The following is a 13,798-nucleotide window of genomic DNA, read 5'->3' as shown; positions in this document are numbered from 1 at the left end:
GACAGCATCGACACACCCCGGTGCCGAGAGGAGCACAGAGGCCCACGGCCTAGCGCCTGGGACAGGATAACAGTGGATGTTAACTTCCTGTCATCGATACGTCCCACTTCAAAGGTGAGAACTGGAGGTCCCGCAGGTCGGCCTGCCACCTACAGGCAGCCATCAGGCACAGACAAGTGATCAGGCTGGGAGTGAGGTAAGAAAAGGGTCGCAGTATCACAGGAAATAAGGAGGGAGACATAAGACGTCGTCTATGGTAGAGAAACGTCTGTACACATGCACAAGCACAGACGCACGCCCAGGAGGCATGGCGGGGCAGTGGTGAAGGGAGAGCCCAGGCTTAGGAATCGGGGACATGAGTCCCAGGCCTGGCCTACCCCCACCTCCCTGTGGGACTCGGGAAGCCGACCTAACCTCTCTGGGCTCAGGGTTCCAACGCCTGTGAAAAGGCTAAACTACCCGCCTCCTCCGTAGAGGAAGAGGAAGAGAGCCTGTAGCTGGACCTGACACAGCACACGTTCAAGAAAAGGAGCTCGCTGCCCTGACCGGTTTGGCTCAGTGGATACAGCGTCGGCCTGCGGACTGAAGGGTCCCGGGTTCGATTCCGGTCAAGGGCATGTACCTTGGTTGCAGGCACATCCCCAGTAGGGGGCGTGCAGGAGGCAGCTGATCGATGTTTCTCTCTCATATCGATGTTTCTCTTTATCCTTCTCCCTTTCTCTGTAAAAAATCAATAAAATATATTTTAAAAAAAAAGAAAGAAAAGGAGCTGGCTGCAGTGCAGTCACACGCTGAAACGATGCCACTTAATCTCAGTTAGGTCTCCACTGGGGTGCAACACTGACGTTAAGAATCCCCCAAACATTTTTTTATTAGTATTAGTATAATTAAAGCTGAAAATTTTCTGTGATTATCCATCTCCTTTTTGGAGGCTTAGAGTAAAATCAAAGCGGTTTGGTTCCAATGCCTGTGAAAAGGCTAAACTACCTGCCTCCGCCGCAGGACTGCCGCAGAGGAAGAGAGCCTGTAGCTGGACCTGACACAGCACACGTTCAAGAAAAGGAGCTCGCTGCCCTGACTAGTTTGGCTCAGTGGATAGAGCGTCGGCCTGCGGACTGAAGGGTCCCGGGTTCGATTCCGGTCAAGGGCATGTACCTTGGTTGCGGGCACATCCCCAGTAGAGGACAGTGGATCTTTTCAATCCACTGTCCTCTCTACTCAACAGACGCTGACTCACCCCTTGGACGCCTCCTTTCTTGGGGTGCCAGGCCCCTCTTCTTTCACTTCCTGTTTGACTGCCGGCTTCCGGGGGGCTGGGAAGGAAGCCAGGAAATTGTGGGTCCTTCTCCTGACAGCCCCATCCCACACCCGTCCCCGACGCTCAGTAGCCGGCGACAAGCCAGGAGACGCAGTCATCAGACTTTCTAACACAGGAAGGCCAAGGGGCCTGCCGCTCTCGCTGGGGAAAGGCCGGCCCGCCCCCTCCCAGCACCGCCCCAGCACCGCCCGGGGAGGGGAGGCAGGAGGAGCAGCTCACTGAAGAGACTGCTGAGCATCTTGGGAGCTCTGGGGGGCGGCCTGGCCGGCTCCTCGTCCTGGGGTTCCTGCTTCACCGCCACCACCGGCTCTGAGCCGCTTTCTGTCGGCGGCTCGGCTTCTAAAGCGAGAGGTCGGACGGTGCTGCTGCGAACTGTTTCCACCCTGAAGCTTTTTACTGTTTAACCCAGCGGTTCTCAACCTCGGCTGCACATGAGAGTCACCTGGGAATCTTTAAAATCCTGATTTCTGGGCCTCACCCTCCGGAAATTCTGTTTCTTTGTGATGGGGTGGGGCCACCACATTAGTAACAAACAGAATTTCCGGAGGAGGAGGCCCGGAATTCAGGATTTTAAAAAGATTCCCAGGTGGTTCTCATGTGCAGCCGAGGTTGAGAACCACTGCTCTAAATGGAAAACCTCACCAACTCGGCCCTTTTCCTCTGCCCAGAGCCCAGTGGTTGGCAAACTGCGGCTCGCGAGCCACATGCGGCTCTTTGGCCCCTTGAGTGTGGCTCTTCCACAAAATACCACGTGCGGGCGCGCACTTACAGTGCGATTGAAACTTCGTGGCCCATGCGCAGAAGTCGGTATTTTGTGAAAGAGCCACACTCAAGGGGCCAAAGAGCCGCATGTGGCTCTCGAGCCGCAGTTTGCCAACCACTGGCCCAGAGCAAGCTTTGAGCCTGATGCTTTTTTGTCGGTACTAACTCAGGGGATTCTAGCATTTAACCCCAAACTGGAGACCTATGGAAAGGGTAAAAAGACATCACAGCCCGATGAGAAAATGTCCCCACTTCTGCAGCTGCGGAAAATCAGGTACCACTCTGCATCCTAAAACGGCCCACGGGTTGTTCCTAACTCAGGGGGCTCACGGACACCGGATGGCGGGGCTGGTGAGGGGCAGGCTGGCCTCTAAACCCCGCACTCAGCCTGGTTGTCCAACTTAAAAATTATCGCTCAACTAATTACTCAGTACCTATGATTCCTGAGATGTATTTTGTTGCAGGATGACTGGCTCTTTTTTTCTCACATGCATGCAGAATAACAATAATAAAACCCAAAATCCACATGTAAACAGCACACTTGAGAATCTACGTCTCATTTAAATGAATTGTCCGACCAAGACATCTGACCCCAAAAGCAGAGATGGGGCTGCAGGGGGAAGGGGATCTGAAACTCACTGCAGGCGTTTTGGGGCTCGGGGGGCGTCATGGGCAGGTCCCCCTCTTCTGCTTTCTTCTCTTTGGCCCCTTCCGGCTGTGGGAGGTTTTCTGTTGGGGTCTCTGCTTCTGAGGACACACAGGAAGCGAGAAGGCAAAAAGTCACTTTGACCCCCCAAGGGCATTTCACCTCCCAAGACGTTCTGCCCCTTTATTCTTTCTTGAGCCAATCAAGTGTGTCTGTAAAGTAAGCATGTCAAACTCACTGCCCACGGGCTACATGCCTCGTTTACTTGGCCCGTGTTAGCCTTTGAGTTTGACATGCCTGCTGTACAGGAACGGGAGGTGGGGACCCCCAAGGGAAGCCAATCCCGTGTTCACCTGTGCAGCTGAGCAAGGCCAGCCTTTTCTTATAAACAATTATTTTAGAATTAGAGACCACAGAATAGGAGTTGTATGTGATAACTTGTTACAGATTATAATTAAAAAAATTAAACTGACTGAAAAAAATCATATCAGGGAAACAATAAAAGTTGTATAAACTTGGGAAAAATTTATCTTAGTAGAAAAAGCCACCCACCCCCACATCCCCAGACACTGACAATTCATAGTAAAATTCATTATTGACTAAAAATTGCCAACAGGAAATGCAATCTCCCCCGGGAAAGATGAGCTTAATAAAGACCTTTTATTAAACAAACCGACAGTGGCAAAGGCTGCAGCTGGTCTAATCTCAGGCCCCAAAGGATCGATCAATCGATCAGACCTTTATCACTGCAGCTCCCTCGTCACCAAGACGCAGGAACTCACAGGGACACCGCAGGATACCTGACACTTGCAACGGAAACTGGGGACTTGTGCCCACACTGATGAACTGCTACGTCAAGGTACTTTAGTTTTCAGTATTGGGTCACGTTCCTTGCAGTTTCTGCTGTTACATTTTTTGCAAAGCTGGTTTTCACTAGCTGCTGTGATAAAAACCAAGCACTGCACAGAAATCAGCACGGGGCAGGAAACAGGAAATGAGGGTGGCAGTCTGCAACTGGATTCCAGTCTGAGAAGCGGTGCAGCGCCCAGGAGACTTCCTATGATAAACCACTGTGACTACTTAAGAATAAAACAGAAATATTAATTTTCCTCTCCACGTATGTGTGTTATTTTCCTCAAGTGCCCGAGCTCCTAGAACATAAACAGTGGTTTGGGTATCCACTACTTAGTACACAGAACTGGTCTGGGACCGGCCGCGGGCACCATGAAAAAATGGCTGAGTCACCGCGGGGTCTGGGAAAACGCGGGAGCCTCTGCTTCCTGGTAAAATTTACAAGGGAAAAGGGGATCATTTAGCCCAGGGGTCCTCAAACTACGGCCCGCGGGCCACATGCAAATACAAATACTGTATTTGTTCCTGTTTTGTTTTTTTACTTCAAAATAAGAGATGTGCAGTGTGCATAGGAATTTGTTCATAGTTTTTTTTTAAACTATAGTCCGGCCCTCCAACGGTCTGAGGGACAGTGAACTGGCCCCCTGTTTAAAACGTCTGAGGACCCCTGATTTAGAGGAACGTATTTCCAAAAAGTAACAATAAAAAGTGGGAAACTGTATGGAAGCTACACTGAGACAGCCAAGTGACTATATTCCAAAATGCTCTAATAAAGCCCCATATTGGTGTGTGGGTTGGCAGACGTATTTACATTCATGGACACAGGCATCAAATCAGTGGGGTCCTAACACCTTGTCCTCCCAGATGGGCCACGCCCTTCCAGACTTCCCTCTGTGCAGTCAGACAGACAGACAGACACACACGTGCGCGCACCCCTCCGCCCGGTGCCTCACCTTCCTCCACCTTCTTCCTCTTGGCTTCTGGGCCCTTGTCCGTGCTGTGCTCTTCTAGGACATCCTGAATCTTCCGTTTAGAAAACTGCTTTCGAGCTGGGAAGGCAAAGGCTGAGGTGTGGCTGACTCGCTGGCCAACCTGCCCCGCCCCGGAGAACTCGGCACCAAGCGCACCCCGACCCCCTTGTGATGGGGCTCCTGAAAAGGCCCCGGGTCCCCCCCTTCTCCTCCTGCCCACAGCTACTGCCCAGTGGGAGCCTTGTCCCTGGTGCTCCCGCTGCCTCCTGGCTGCATGACGGTGAGCAGTTACTTAATCTCTCTGGGCCTCACTCTCCCACATCCGCAGGACGGAAATAATCCCAAAAATTAAGCACGGGTGCAACGGGCTCAGCCAGTCCCAACTGCAGCCAGTGCGCTCCGTGCCTGCATCCCCAGGAGCTGACCATCTCCGTGTGTCCTGGACACATTTCCCAGGACCTCAGGAGCCCGATGCACCAGGAATCACCAGGCCCTGGGAGTTCCCTCACCCAGAGACTAACGGTGCTGGTGTATAAGCACCCAGCTCCCCGCACTTCCGGCAGATCATTCTGCACACATTTAGGCCAATTCCCAGCGCTTCCCCAGCGAATGAAGCTCCAGCACCCCTGGGGGGGCGACCCAAGAACACATCTGTTATGGGCCGACTCCCCTTCCCTGGATCACTGTCTGTCTTCTCTGCACCTCCCACCTCCCCAAGAAATGGTCTGCACTGAATCCTTGTCACAGAGTTTCAGAGCCTGTTTCTAGAAGATGCCAAGCTGAGATCACATGGTGAAGAAAAGGCAGCTGTAATGATTCTCATCAATTCTCACCTTCTCCCTGGTTTCCTGGCTTCTTCCCATGACCCCAGAGGGACCTTCAGCGGCTGTGGCGGGAACTGTCCCCGCCCTGCTCGAAAGCTTCCCACATTCCCCGCCCCCCACTCCGGGACAGCCTTTTTTTTTTTTTTTTTTTAAATATATTTTATTGATTTTTTACAGAGAGGAAGGGAGAGGGATAGAGAGTTAGAAACATCGATGAGAGAGAATCATCGATCAGCTGCCTCCTGCACATCTCCCACTGGGGATGTGCCCACAACCCAGGTACATGCCCTTGACCGGAATCGAAGCTGGGACCTCTCAGTCCGCAGGCCGACGCTCTATCCACTGAGCCAAACCGGTTTCGGCCGGGACAGCCTTTTAGTGTCCACTCTGTCCTCCCATCCTCCCTAACTTCTCTCCACCTGACCCCCTGACTCCCACGCCACACAACCCACTTTCTTTACCAGCATCTCTGAACGGCTGTCATTCCCAAATTCTCCGCAGTCACCTCTGGGCTTTCGCACGTGTTGTTGAGCTCGTGGCCCAGCCCTTTGGGACAAAGCTCAGACGTCCCTTCCTCTGAAATGAATCCCTGACACACCCGAGCCGCTCGGTTCTGTTATTAGGACCACCTCTCCCGCAGGCCTGACCAGCCGTCAGCTCGCAGCGCCCCCAGGCTCCCCAGCACCGCAGGCAAAGCCCGCTCCCTAGCCTCGCGTGCAGGGCCCTCCGGGAGCCAGCCCCCACTCTCCGCCTCAGCTCATCCCTCCCCACTCGCCCTCAGACTCTCCCCGCTCTCCAAACGGCACTGTATTCTCCAGAAACGCTGAAGCGCAGGACGCCCCAAACACACCAGGCTGTTCTGCCTCTTGGCCTCTGCACGTGCTGCTCTCGGCTGCAACACTTCCCACCGCCCTTTCCCAGCACAGCGAACCTAACCCATCTTCCGGGTCACCTCCTCCGGGCGGGCGGGCTCAGTTCTGTGCTCCCACAGCCCGCGTCACCGCTATTATTCCTTATACCACACCATCTAATGAAAATACATGCGAGCCACACAATCATCTTAAATCTTCTAGTATCTACACTGAAAAGAGGGACAAAAACAGGTGAATGAGGCCATTTGCCCAGTCACACAGCCGGTGGATGGTGGAGCTGTGCTCTTAACCACAAGGCCAAGCTCAGAGCTGTCATGAGGACGGTTGCCTGGCGCTGAAATCCAAGTGGGGACAAGGACAAGCAACCGAAAGGGCAGGCCGTGTGTCCTTACCTGTGAGCCGCTTCGGGATCCCTGACGGGGAGATGGTCGCTGCCGGAGAGGGGCCGGAGAGGGAAGGGCTGCTCTCAGGGGACGTGACAGGAGCGGGAGGGGAGACTTGTGGAGAGCTGGGGGCAGGCTTCTGGAAGAAGAAAGAAAGAGCAATTACAGAGTGGGGGGGGGGGGGGGAGAGAGAGCACTGAGTATCTCATTTCCCAAGCAGAGGGACTCTGTCTCTCCCCTGTGGCGGGCGGGCATGGCCATGGCAACTCAGCCCCACATTGGGCGCCTCATGTGCCGCACCAGCTTAGCCAGGTTTAGTGACCCTGAGAGGGGGCGGTGAAGGATTAGATAAGACAGACAAGAGAAGAAAGCTGGGTCTCGGTGAGATGCTGCCCTCTCGGGGGAGAGAGACAGCACCACGGACTACAAGCCGTGTCTTTATTTATAGCCAGTTTCCACGAGGCTAAGTAAGGGCGTGGTCAAGATGTTTACAACATTCTCGTGGGTTTCGATCCTACTCGATTACATGCACCTGAACTCTCTCAAGCCCACAGCAGTCAGGCACGTGGGGCCACGTGTTCGGACCATAGGTTCAAGCTCACAGCCACAGCTCTTGGCTATAATTGTGCTGGGAGGGCTCTGCCCTCCAAGCTGGAACTTGCACGTGGCCATGAGAGGACCGTGCCCTCTCATTAGTCTGAGGCTTGAACCTGTCCCAACACTGAAGCCGCTCTCCCCACTCCTCTCCATGCCACAGTCCCAGCCCCAGCTCAGGCCGCAGCCCCTCTCACTCCACCCTCCATGTAGAGTTCATGGTCCCAGATTCTCCTGGACACCAATAACAACTCTTTTTTCTAAAGAGACAAAATCTTTGATTTTTAGGTAGGCATGTGGTGGCCCAACTAAAGACTACACTTCCCAGCCTCCCTTGCGGCTAGTGTGACCATGCCCCTCAGTTCTACACGATGCAAGGTAAGGGGAACTAACGCATGCTTCCCTCGGTCCCAACAGCATTCATCAGTGGAAAGGGGAGTGCCCTCTTCCCAACGTGGATATTCCCTTGGACAAGAGCCCCCCTGACTCAGAGACTCCCACACCAATCCGGGACTTTTGTGCTGAGAGCGAGAGCCCTACCTTGCTTAAGCCTCTGTTATTTGTGTCTTGCCGAAACCGGTTTGGCTCAGTGGATAGAGCATCGGCCTGCAGACTGAAAGGTCCCAGGTTCAATTCCGGTCAAGGGCATGTACCTGGGTTGCGGGCACATCCCCAGTAGGGGGTGTGCAGGAGGCAGCTGATGGATGTTTCTCTCTCATCGATGTTTCTAACTATCTCTCTCCCTTCCTCTCTGTAAAAAATCAATAAAAAATAAAAAAAAATGAAAGCCTCTGTTATTTGTGTCTTGGTTTCAACTACTAACTCATCTTCATACAGGGCCCTGTGCCAGGGATTAAGCGACTGCCCCTCAGCTCCCATCCGCTCCCCCGTGTGATGCTGGGACTCTGCCACCCCTTTCCTGCTCTGTGTCAGGAATGTCAGCACAAGGTGCCCGGGGATCCAACTTCCAGTTCTTCCAACACTTGCAGGGCCTGCTGCCTGGTGCCCTACGGAGACCGGCAGCCTCTGCCCAGTGCCCCTTCCTCAAAGGTCTGAGCCCCAGGCCCCAAGGCGGCTCCTCCAAACCCAGAGGCCCAGCACCCACCAGCCAGCATCTGCACCACAAAGGTCTGAATGTCAGCTCCACACCTCCCCACAGGCCCCACGGGAGCCCAGGAGCCCAGGCCACCTCTTCCCTCTCCTGCTCAAGCCCTTCCTCAGCGGCCTCACAGCCTCGGGGCCAAGTCCGAGCTCCTAAAGAGGTCCCTGTCCGAATCACTGGGATCTGAGTGTTTGGAGGCACCACAAAGGGCAATCCAGGCTGCAGGGGCAAGTAAGGCTGTTAACCAGCGGCCCTGAGAGATGGACATGATCCTGGATCATCCGCTGGGCCCAATGCAATCACAGGAGCCAGAAAGTAGAAGAGGGAGCAGGAGAGAGAGACGTGATTACAGAAGGGCAGCGTTGCTACGTTTGCACAGAGAGAGAAGGCGGCCGTTAGAAGCTGGAAAGGGCAGGGAGATGAGTCTCTCCTCGTATCCCAGAAACGCAGCCCTGCCGATACCCTGACTTCAGCCCCGTGAGACCCGCGTCAGGCCCCCAACCTCCAGAACTGCGACATAATAGGTTTATGTGATTCTGTTGTTGTTAATCCTCATCCAAGGATATTTTTCCATTGATTTTCAGAGAGTGGAATGAAGGGACTGTTGCGGCCAAAGGTGAACTGAGTGGGGGGGTGAAAGGATTAAGGAAAGACAGACAGAATAATAGCTGGGTCTCGGTGGGACGCTGCTCCCTGATGAGGAGACAGCGCCAGCGCCCACAAGCCGTGTCTTTATTTTATAGCAGATGCCACGAGGCAAAGTAGGGGCGTGATCAAGTTGTTTACAGCATTCTCGTGAGTTCCAACCTCACTCAACTACATGCACCTGAACTCTACCACAAGGCACGTGGGGCCACGTGTTTGGACCATAGGTTCACGCTCACAACCACAGCCGTTGGCTATGATTGTGCTGGGAGGGCCCTGCCCTCCAGCTGGGACTTGCACGTGGCAATGAGAGGACCCTGTCCTTTCATTAGTCCAAGGCTTGATCCTAGCCAAAACACTGCAGCCGCGCCCCATAAGGGAGGGAGGGGGAAAAAGAAAGAGAGAGAAACATGGATGTGAGAGAGACACATCAATTGGTTGCCTCCTGCACATGCCCCGACCAGGGCAGGGGATCAAACCTGCAACCCAGGCACGTGCCCTTGACCAGGAATTGAACCCGAGACCCTTCGGTGCTCGGGCAGACGCTCTAACCACTGAGCACACCGGCCAGGGCAGGCATTAAATTACTTTTCAACGGAAAGGAAATGAGCCAAAGTGTAGAGCAGACGACAAGCTGTGATAACAGGAGAGACTACGTATCTTTGGGCCCTTCCTTTCCTTTCAACCACCAATGGACATTTTCTAGGCGTTATTCTCAGATCCGTATGTGAGCTGACGCCCATCCTCTTCACAGCCAACCTGAGAGGCAGGCGCCACCATGAGCTGCATGTCACAGGTGAGGCGCACCAAGGTCGGGGGGCCTGCCTCAGGTCCCACGACTGAGGCGGACTTAGGACTGTGGAGACCTGCCTGTCTGCCTGCTCCAGGGCACGACCACGAAACCCTCCCTGTCCTGGGGCATGTCTCCAGGGCCCCTCTGAGCAGCTGCTGCACTCGGTTCCGAAGGCTAATGGGAATTAGGGTTGCTCCCCGTAAAAGTGGGCAGGCTGACAGGGACCTACCTGGCCTTTGGGGGACGTGATGGCTTCATCGTCCTCCTCCTCCTCCCCTTCGCTGCACAGGACCCGGGCCGTCTTCCTGCCCGACCTCTTCACCGGAGAGTCGCTCTCAGGCACCACTCTGTTCCGCTCCTTCAGCGCCACCCTAGAAGGGGGGGAAACGGGGGTGTTCTGGCTGGCAGAGTGGGCCGGACAAACACTCCAGCTCCTTCACCATGTCTGCCTCCTTCCTTTCCTTTCAACCATCAATGAACATCTAGGGGCCTCCTAAGCATATACCCTTTTTTAATTACTATTGATTTTAGAGAGAGAGGCAGGGGAAGAGAGAGAAACATCAATTTGTTGCTCCACTTATTATGCTTCTGGCATGTGCCCTGACCAGGGATCAAACCAGCAACCCTGGTGTTTTGGGATGACACTCTAACCAACTGAGCCACCCGGCCAGGCCTAGGCATATACTCTGAATTATCCCTCTACCCATCATGGATCTCTGGAGGCCTCCTATGTGCCCACCCTGTTATGGGTGAATCTGAGAGCAAGTGGAGTTCCTACTGAGGGCAGAGACTGGCCTCAACAGCCATTTGAAAACCCTCTTTCCTTTAGTCATACAAGCCCCTGAGTTGTAGCTGGGCACATAGCCACTCGACTAGGGACTACACTTCCCAGCCTCCCCTGCTGCTATGCATGGTCACCTGGTAAGTTCTGACCAACAGAATGTAAGTGGCCATGCCTGACAAGCAACTTGCCCTCACCTTGCCTTAGCCCTGGAACTTGAACTGGCGGGCCTGCTTTGATAATGCTCACGAGGGCATGGCTGGGCTGGGAGGGTGGGCAAGGAGGGAACCTGGGTCTCAGGCAACCTACTAGCACAGAGCTGCCTACCAGCCTATGCAGCCCCACTGCGCCCCCCCACACTGGCTCTGAGGAGCGCCCGGCCTGGTGCAGAGCACGGGCACAGACCATCAAACACAGAGCAGTGGGGAGGTCGCTTACGGCACGAGAACAAGGCTGATTCCTACAGGTGTCTGCGTTCCCAGAGCCCACGGTCTGGATGAGGAATAGAGACATCTCCCTAGTTAGGTCAGTGATAGCACACTCATTGTATGGACCCTCAAAAAGAATAAAGTGGGTTTATACAAAGCATCACGGGAGGGCTTTAAAAGACATTCTCGGGAGGAAAAAAGCAGGTGATCAACACCACGAGAGGAGCCCAGAATCCAGACAGTGCCTGACACGTAGAAGATACTCAGTAGATAGTTCTTGAAAAAATGAATATGTATAGTATGAGTCCATGAGCGTAAAAAATATCTGTTTGCCAATATGTACCTGCAATTTGCATATATAATAACCCAGCTTTTGCTATTTAAAAATAAGGGTGTATATTACTGAGCATCTGGTAGGTATCAGGCATGTGCCAGCTACTTGGGCTAGATTAGCGACCAACATGACAGTCCTGCTGTGCAATATGTGCAATATGTAAGTATGGGAAACACTCAACAAATATTTATTGAGCACCTATTATGTGTTAATAACTCTGGTAGGTGCACATATGTTTATAGGCACAGAAGAAAGGATATACCTCAAACTTGTAAAAGTAGTTCCTCTGGAAAGTGATTAGAAAGACTTCAAATGTTTACTTTACCTACTTCTCTGAGTTGACATATTAACAATCACCTTGTATAATTCCACATTAGGGTATCCATGCTAGACCAGTCGACTCTCTGCCCCCTGGTGGTCAGTGCACATCATAGCGAGCGGTTGAGCAGCCTTAGCATATCATTAGCATATTACACTTCGATTGGTTGAATGGCCGACCAGACCAGACACTTAGCATATTAGGCTTTTATTATCCTATATAATAAAAGCCTAATATGCTGTGTCTGACCGTTCGACTTTTCGACCAGTCACTATGATGCTCACTGACCACCCTGGGGCAGACGCTCTGACCGGTAGGTTAGCTTGCTGCTGAAGTCTGCAGATCAGGACTGGGTGAGACTGGGCGGACACACCCTAGAGCCCTCCCACAGTCCCTCCCCAGCCGGCCAATCTCCCTCGGTCCCTCCCCGGCCTCTAAAATATTTCTTATAATTAATTTCCTTTCAATGTGCACAAATCCATGCACCGGGCCTCTAGTATAAGATATATAGCTATGTATACACAACAGGGGCAGATCTGAAAATCAAGTGTTGAAAAAGAATATTACTTGATTATCGCTACTTACTGAGCCTGTAAGTACATGAACTGGGTACTATTCTACACAGTGTACATCCGTTAATTCATGGAACCCACACAGAAAGCCTAACAGAGATTAAGATTCCCTGTTACACGCCAGGAACTGGGACACATGAAGTAAATTACTTGCCCGGGGTCCCAAATTGGGGACATGAACGAAATCTAGACTGAGTCCATGTTTGGGAAAGCCGACTGGGGTAATCATGTGACCCCAGCAGGGCCTCCCCACGAACTTGTGCAGGAGATGCTGGAGGAGAGACCACTGCTCTCTTCTTAGATCAGCAATTATCAACCAGTGTGCCACGAAAGGCACACTGATGTGCTGCAAGAGTTTTTAAAACATGCAGCACCTGACTCGTCAGGGGCTGTGGGGTGCGGCTCCAGGGTTTTGGACAGGTTCAAGCCTTGGACTGAGGAGAGGGCATGTGCAAGTCCCAGCTTGGAAGGCAGAGCCCTCCCAGCACAATTATAGCCAACAGCTATAGCTATAAGCTTGAACCTATGGTCCGAACACGTGGCCCCACGTGCCTGAGTGATGTGGGCTTGATAGAGTTCAGGTGCATGTAGATGAGTAGGACTGAAACCCACAAAAATGTTGTAAACATCTTGATCACGCCCTTACTTTGCCTCATGGCATCTGCTATAAAATAAAGACACAGCTTGTGGGCGCTGGCGCTGTCTCTCTCCACCCGAGAGGACAGCGTCCTGCCAAGACCCAGCTTTCATTCTCTTGTCCGTCTTTTCTAAGCCTTTCATCGCCCCCACTTGGGTTCACCCTTAGCCGTGCTGGCGCAGCACAAGGGGCACTGACCTCTTTTCCCTTAAATTCTCAAAAAAGCACAATAGCCATCAATTGTGAATGAATTAAAATTGTAAGTTCAGCCAAAACCGGTTTGGCTCAGTGGATAGAGCGTCGGCCTGTGGACTGAAGGGTCCCAGGTTCGATTCCGGTCAAGGGCATGTACCTGGGTTGCGGGCACATCCCCAGTAGGAGATGTGCAGGAGGCAGCTGATCGATGCTTCTCTCTCATCGATGTTTCTAACTCTCTATCTCTCTCTTCCTCTCTGTAAAAAATCAATAAAAAAATATATATTTTAAAAAAAAATTGTAAGTTCAGCAAAAAATACCCTTTCTGGTGTGCTGCATAATTTTAGCAATGAGTTTATGTGAGCCATGAAATGAAAAAAGTTGAAAATCACTGAATTCGGTAAGCTGGCATGAAAATGAGGCCAGTGGCCAGCTTCTCCGCCTCTTAAAAAGTCTGCCCTAGAGCAGCGGTCGCCAACCTTTCGGACCTCACGGTGGTCCAGACCACCGGTTGGCAACCGCTGCTCCAATTCGGTGGTCCGTGAGGGCTGAAAGGTTGGCGACCGCTGCTCTCGAGACATGAAACAGAGCCCTGAAGACAGCTCTGAGGCCTGGATACAGCTGTGCCTGAAGCTGGACATACCCTTTGGACTTCCAGTTATTGAAGTCAAAAATTCCCTTTGAGATCCTGAGACAGTCTGAGCTGAGTTTCTCACACTTGCAGCCAACAGTCCTGACTGACAAAGGAACAAATTCACCACAGCCCAGGC

The 13,798-nt window shown here is 52.7% G+C and overlaps 1 protein-coding gene across 3 annotated transcripts in view; it reads right to left on the bottom strand.

Moving 5' to 3' along the window:
- LIG1 (DNA ligase 1) overlaps nucleotides 1-13,798 on the bottom strand; it is a 35,865-nt gene that overhangs the window by 19,335 nt on the left and 2,732 nt on the right. For 2 of the 3 annotated variants that reach the window (XM_036311547.1, XM_036311549.1), the window contains exons 4-9: nucleotides 9,992-10,133; nucleotides 6,638-6,767; nucleotides 4,532-4,627; nucleotides 2,720-2,827; nucleotides 1,538-1,657; nucleotides 1,238-1,313 (exon numbers count right to left, since the gene is read on the bottom strand). In XM_036311547.1, the coding sequence (XP_036167440.1) occupies nucleotides 1,238-1,313; nucleotides 1,538-1,657; nucleotides 2,720-2,827; nucleotides 4,532-4,627; nucleotides 6,638-6,767; nucleotides 9,992-10,133 (672 nt within the window). The remainder of the gene's footprint in view (nucleotides 1-1,237; nucleotides 1,314-1,537; nucleotides 1,658-2,719; nucleotides 2,828-4,531; nucleotides 4,628-6,637; nucleotides 6,768-9,991; nucleotides 10,134-13,798) is intronic. The other variant, XM_036311550.1, reaches the window with a different exon arrangement.

The sequence above is a fragment of the Myotis myotis genome, unplaced genomic scaffold (genome assembly GCF_014108235.1).
Source record: "Myotis myotis isolate mMyoMyo1 unplaced genomic scaffold, mMyoMyo1.p scaffold_m19_p_56, whole genome shotgun sequence".
NCBI lineage: Eukaryota > Metazoa > Chordata > Mammalia > Chiroptera > Vespertilionidae > Myotis > Myotis myotis.
Note: the sequence above shows the minus strand (reverse complement) of the source record. Positions and strands in the feature narration are given on the sequence as shown.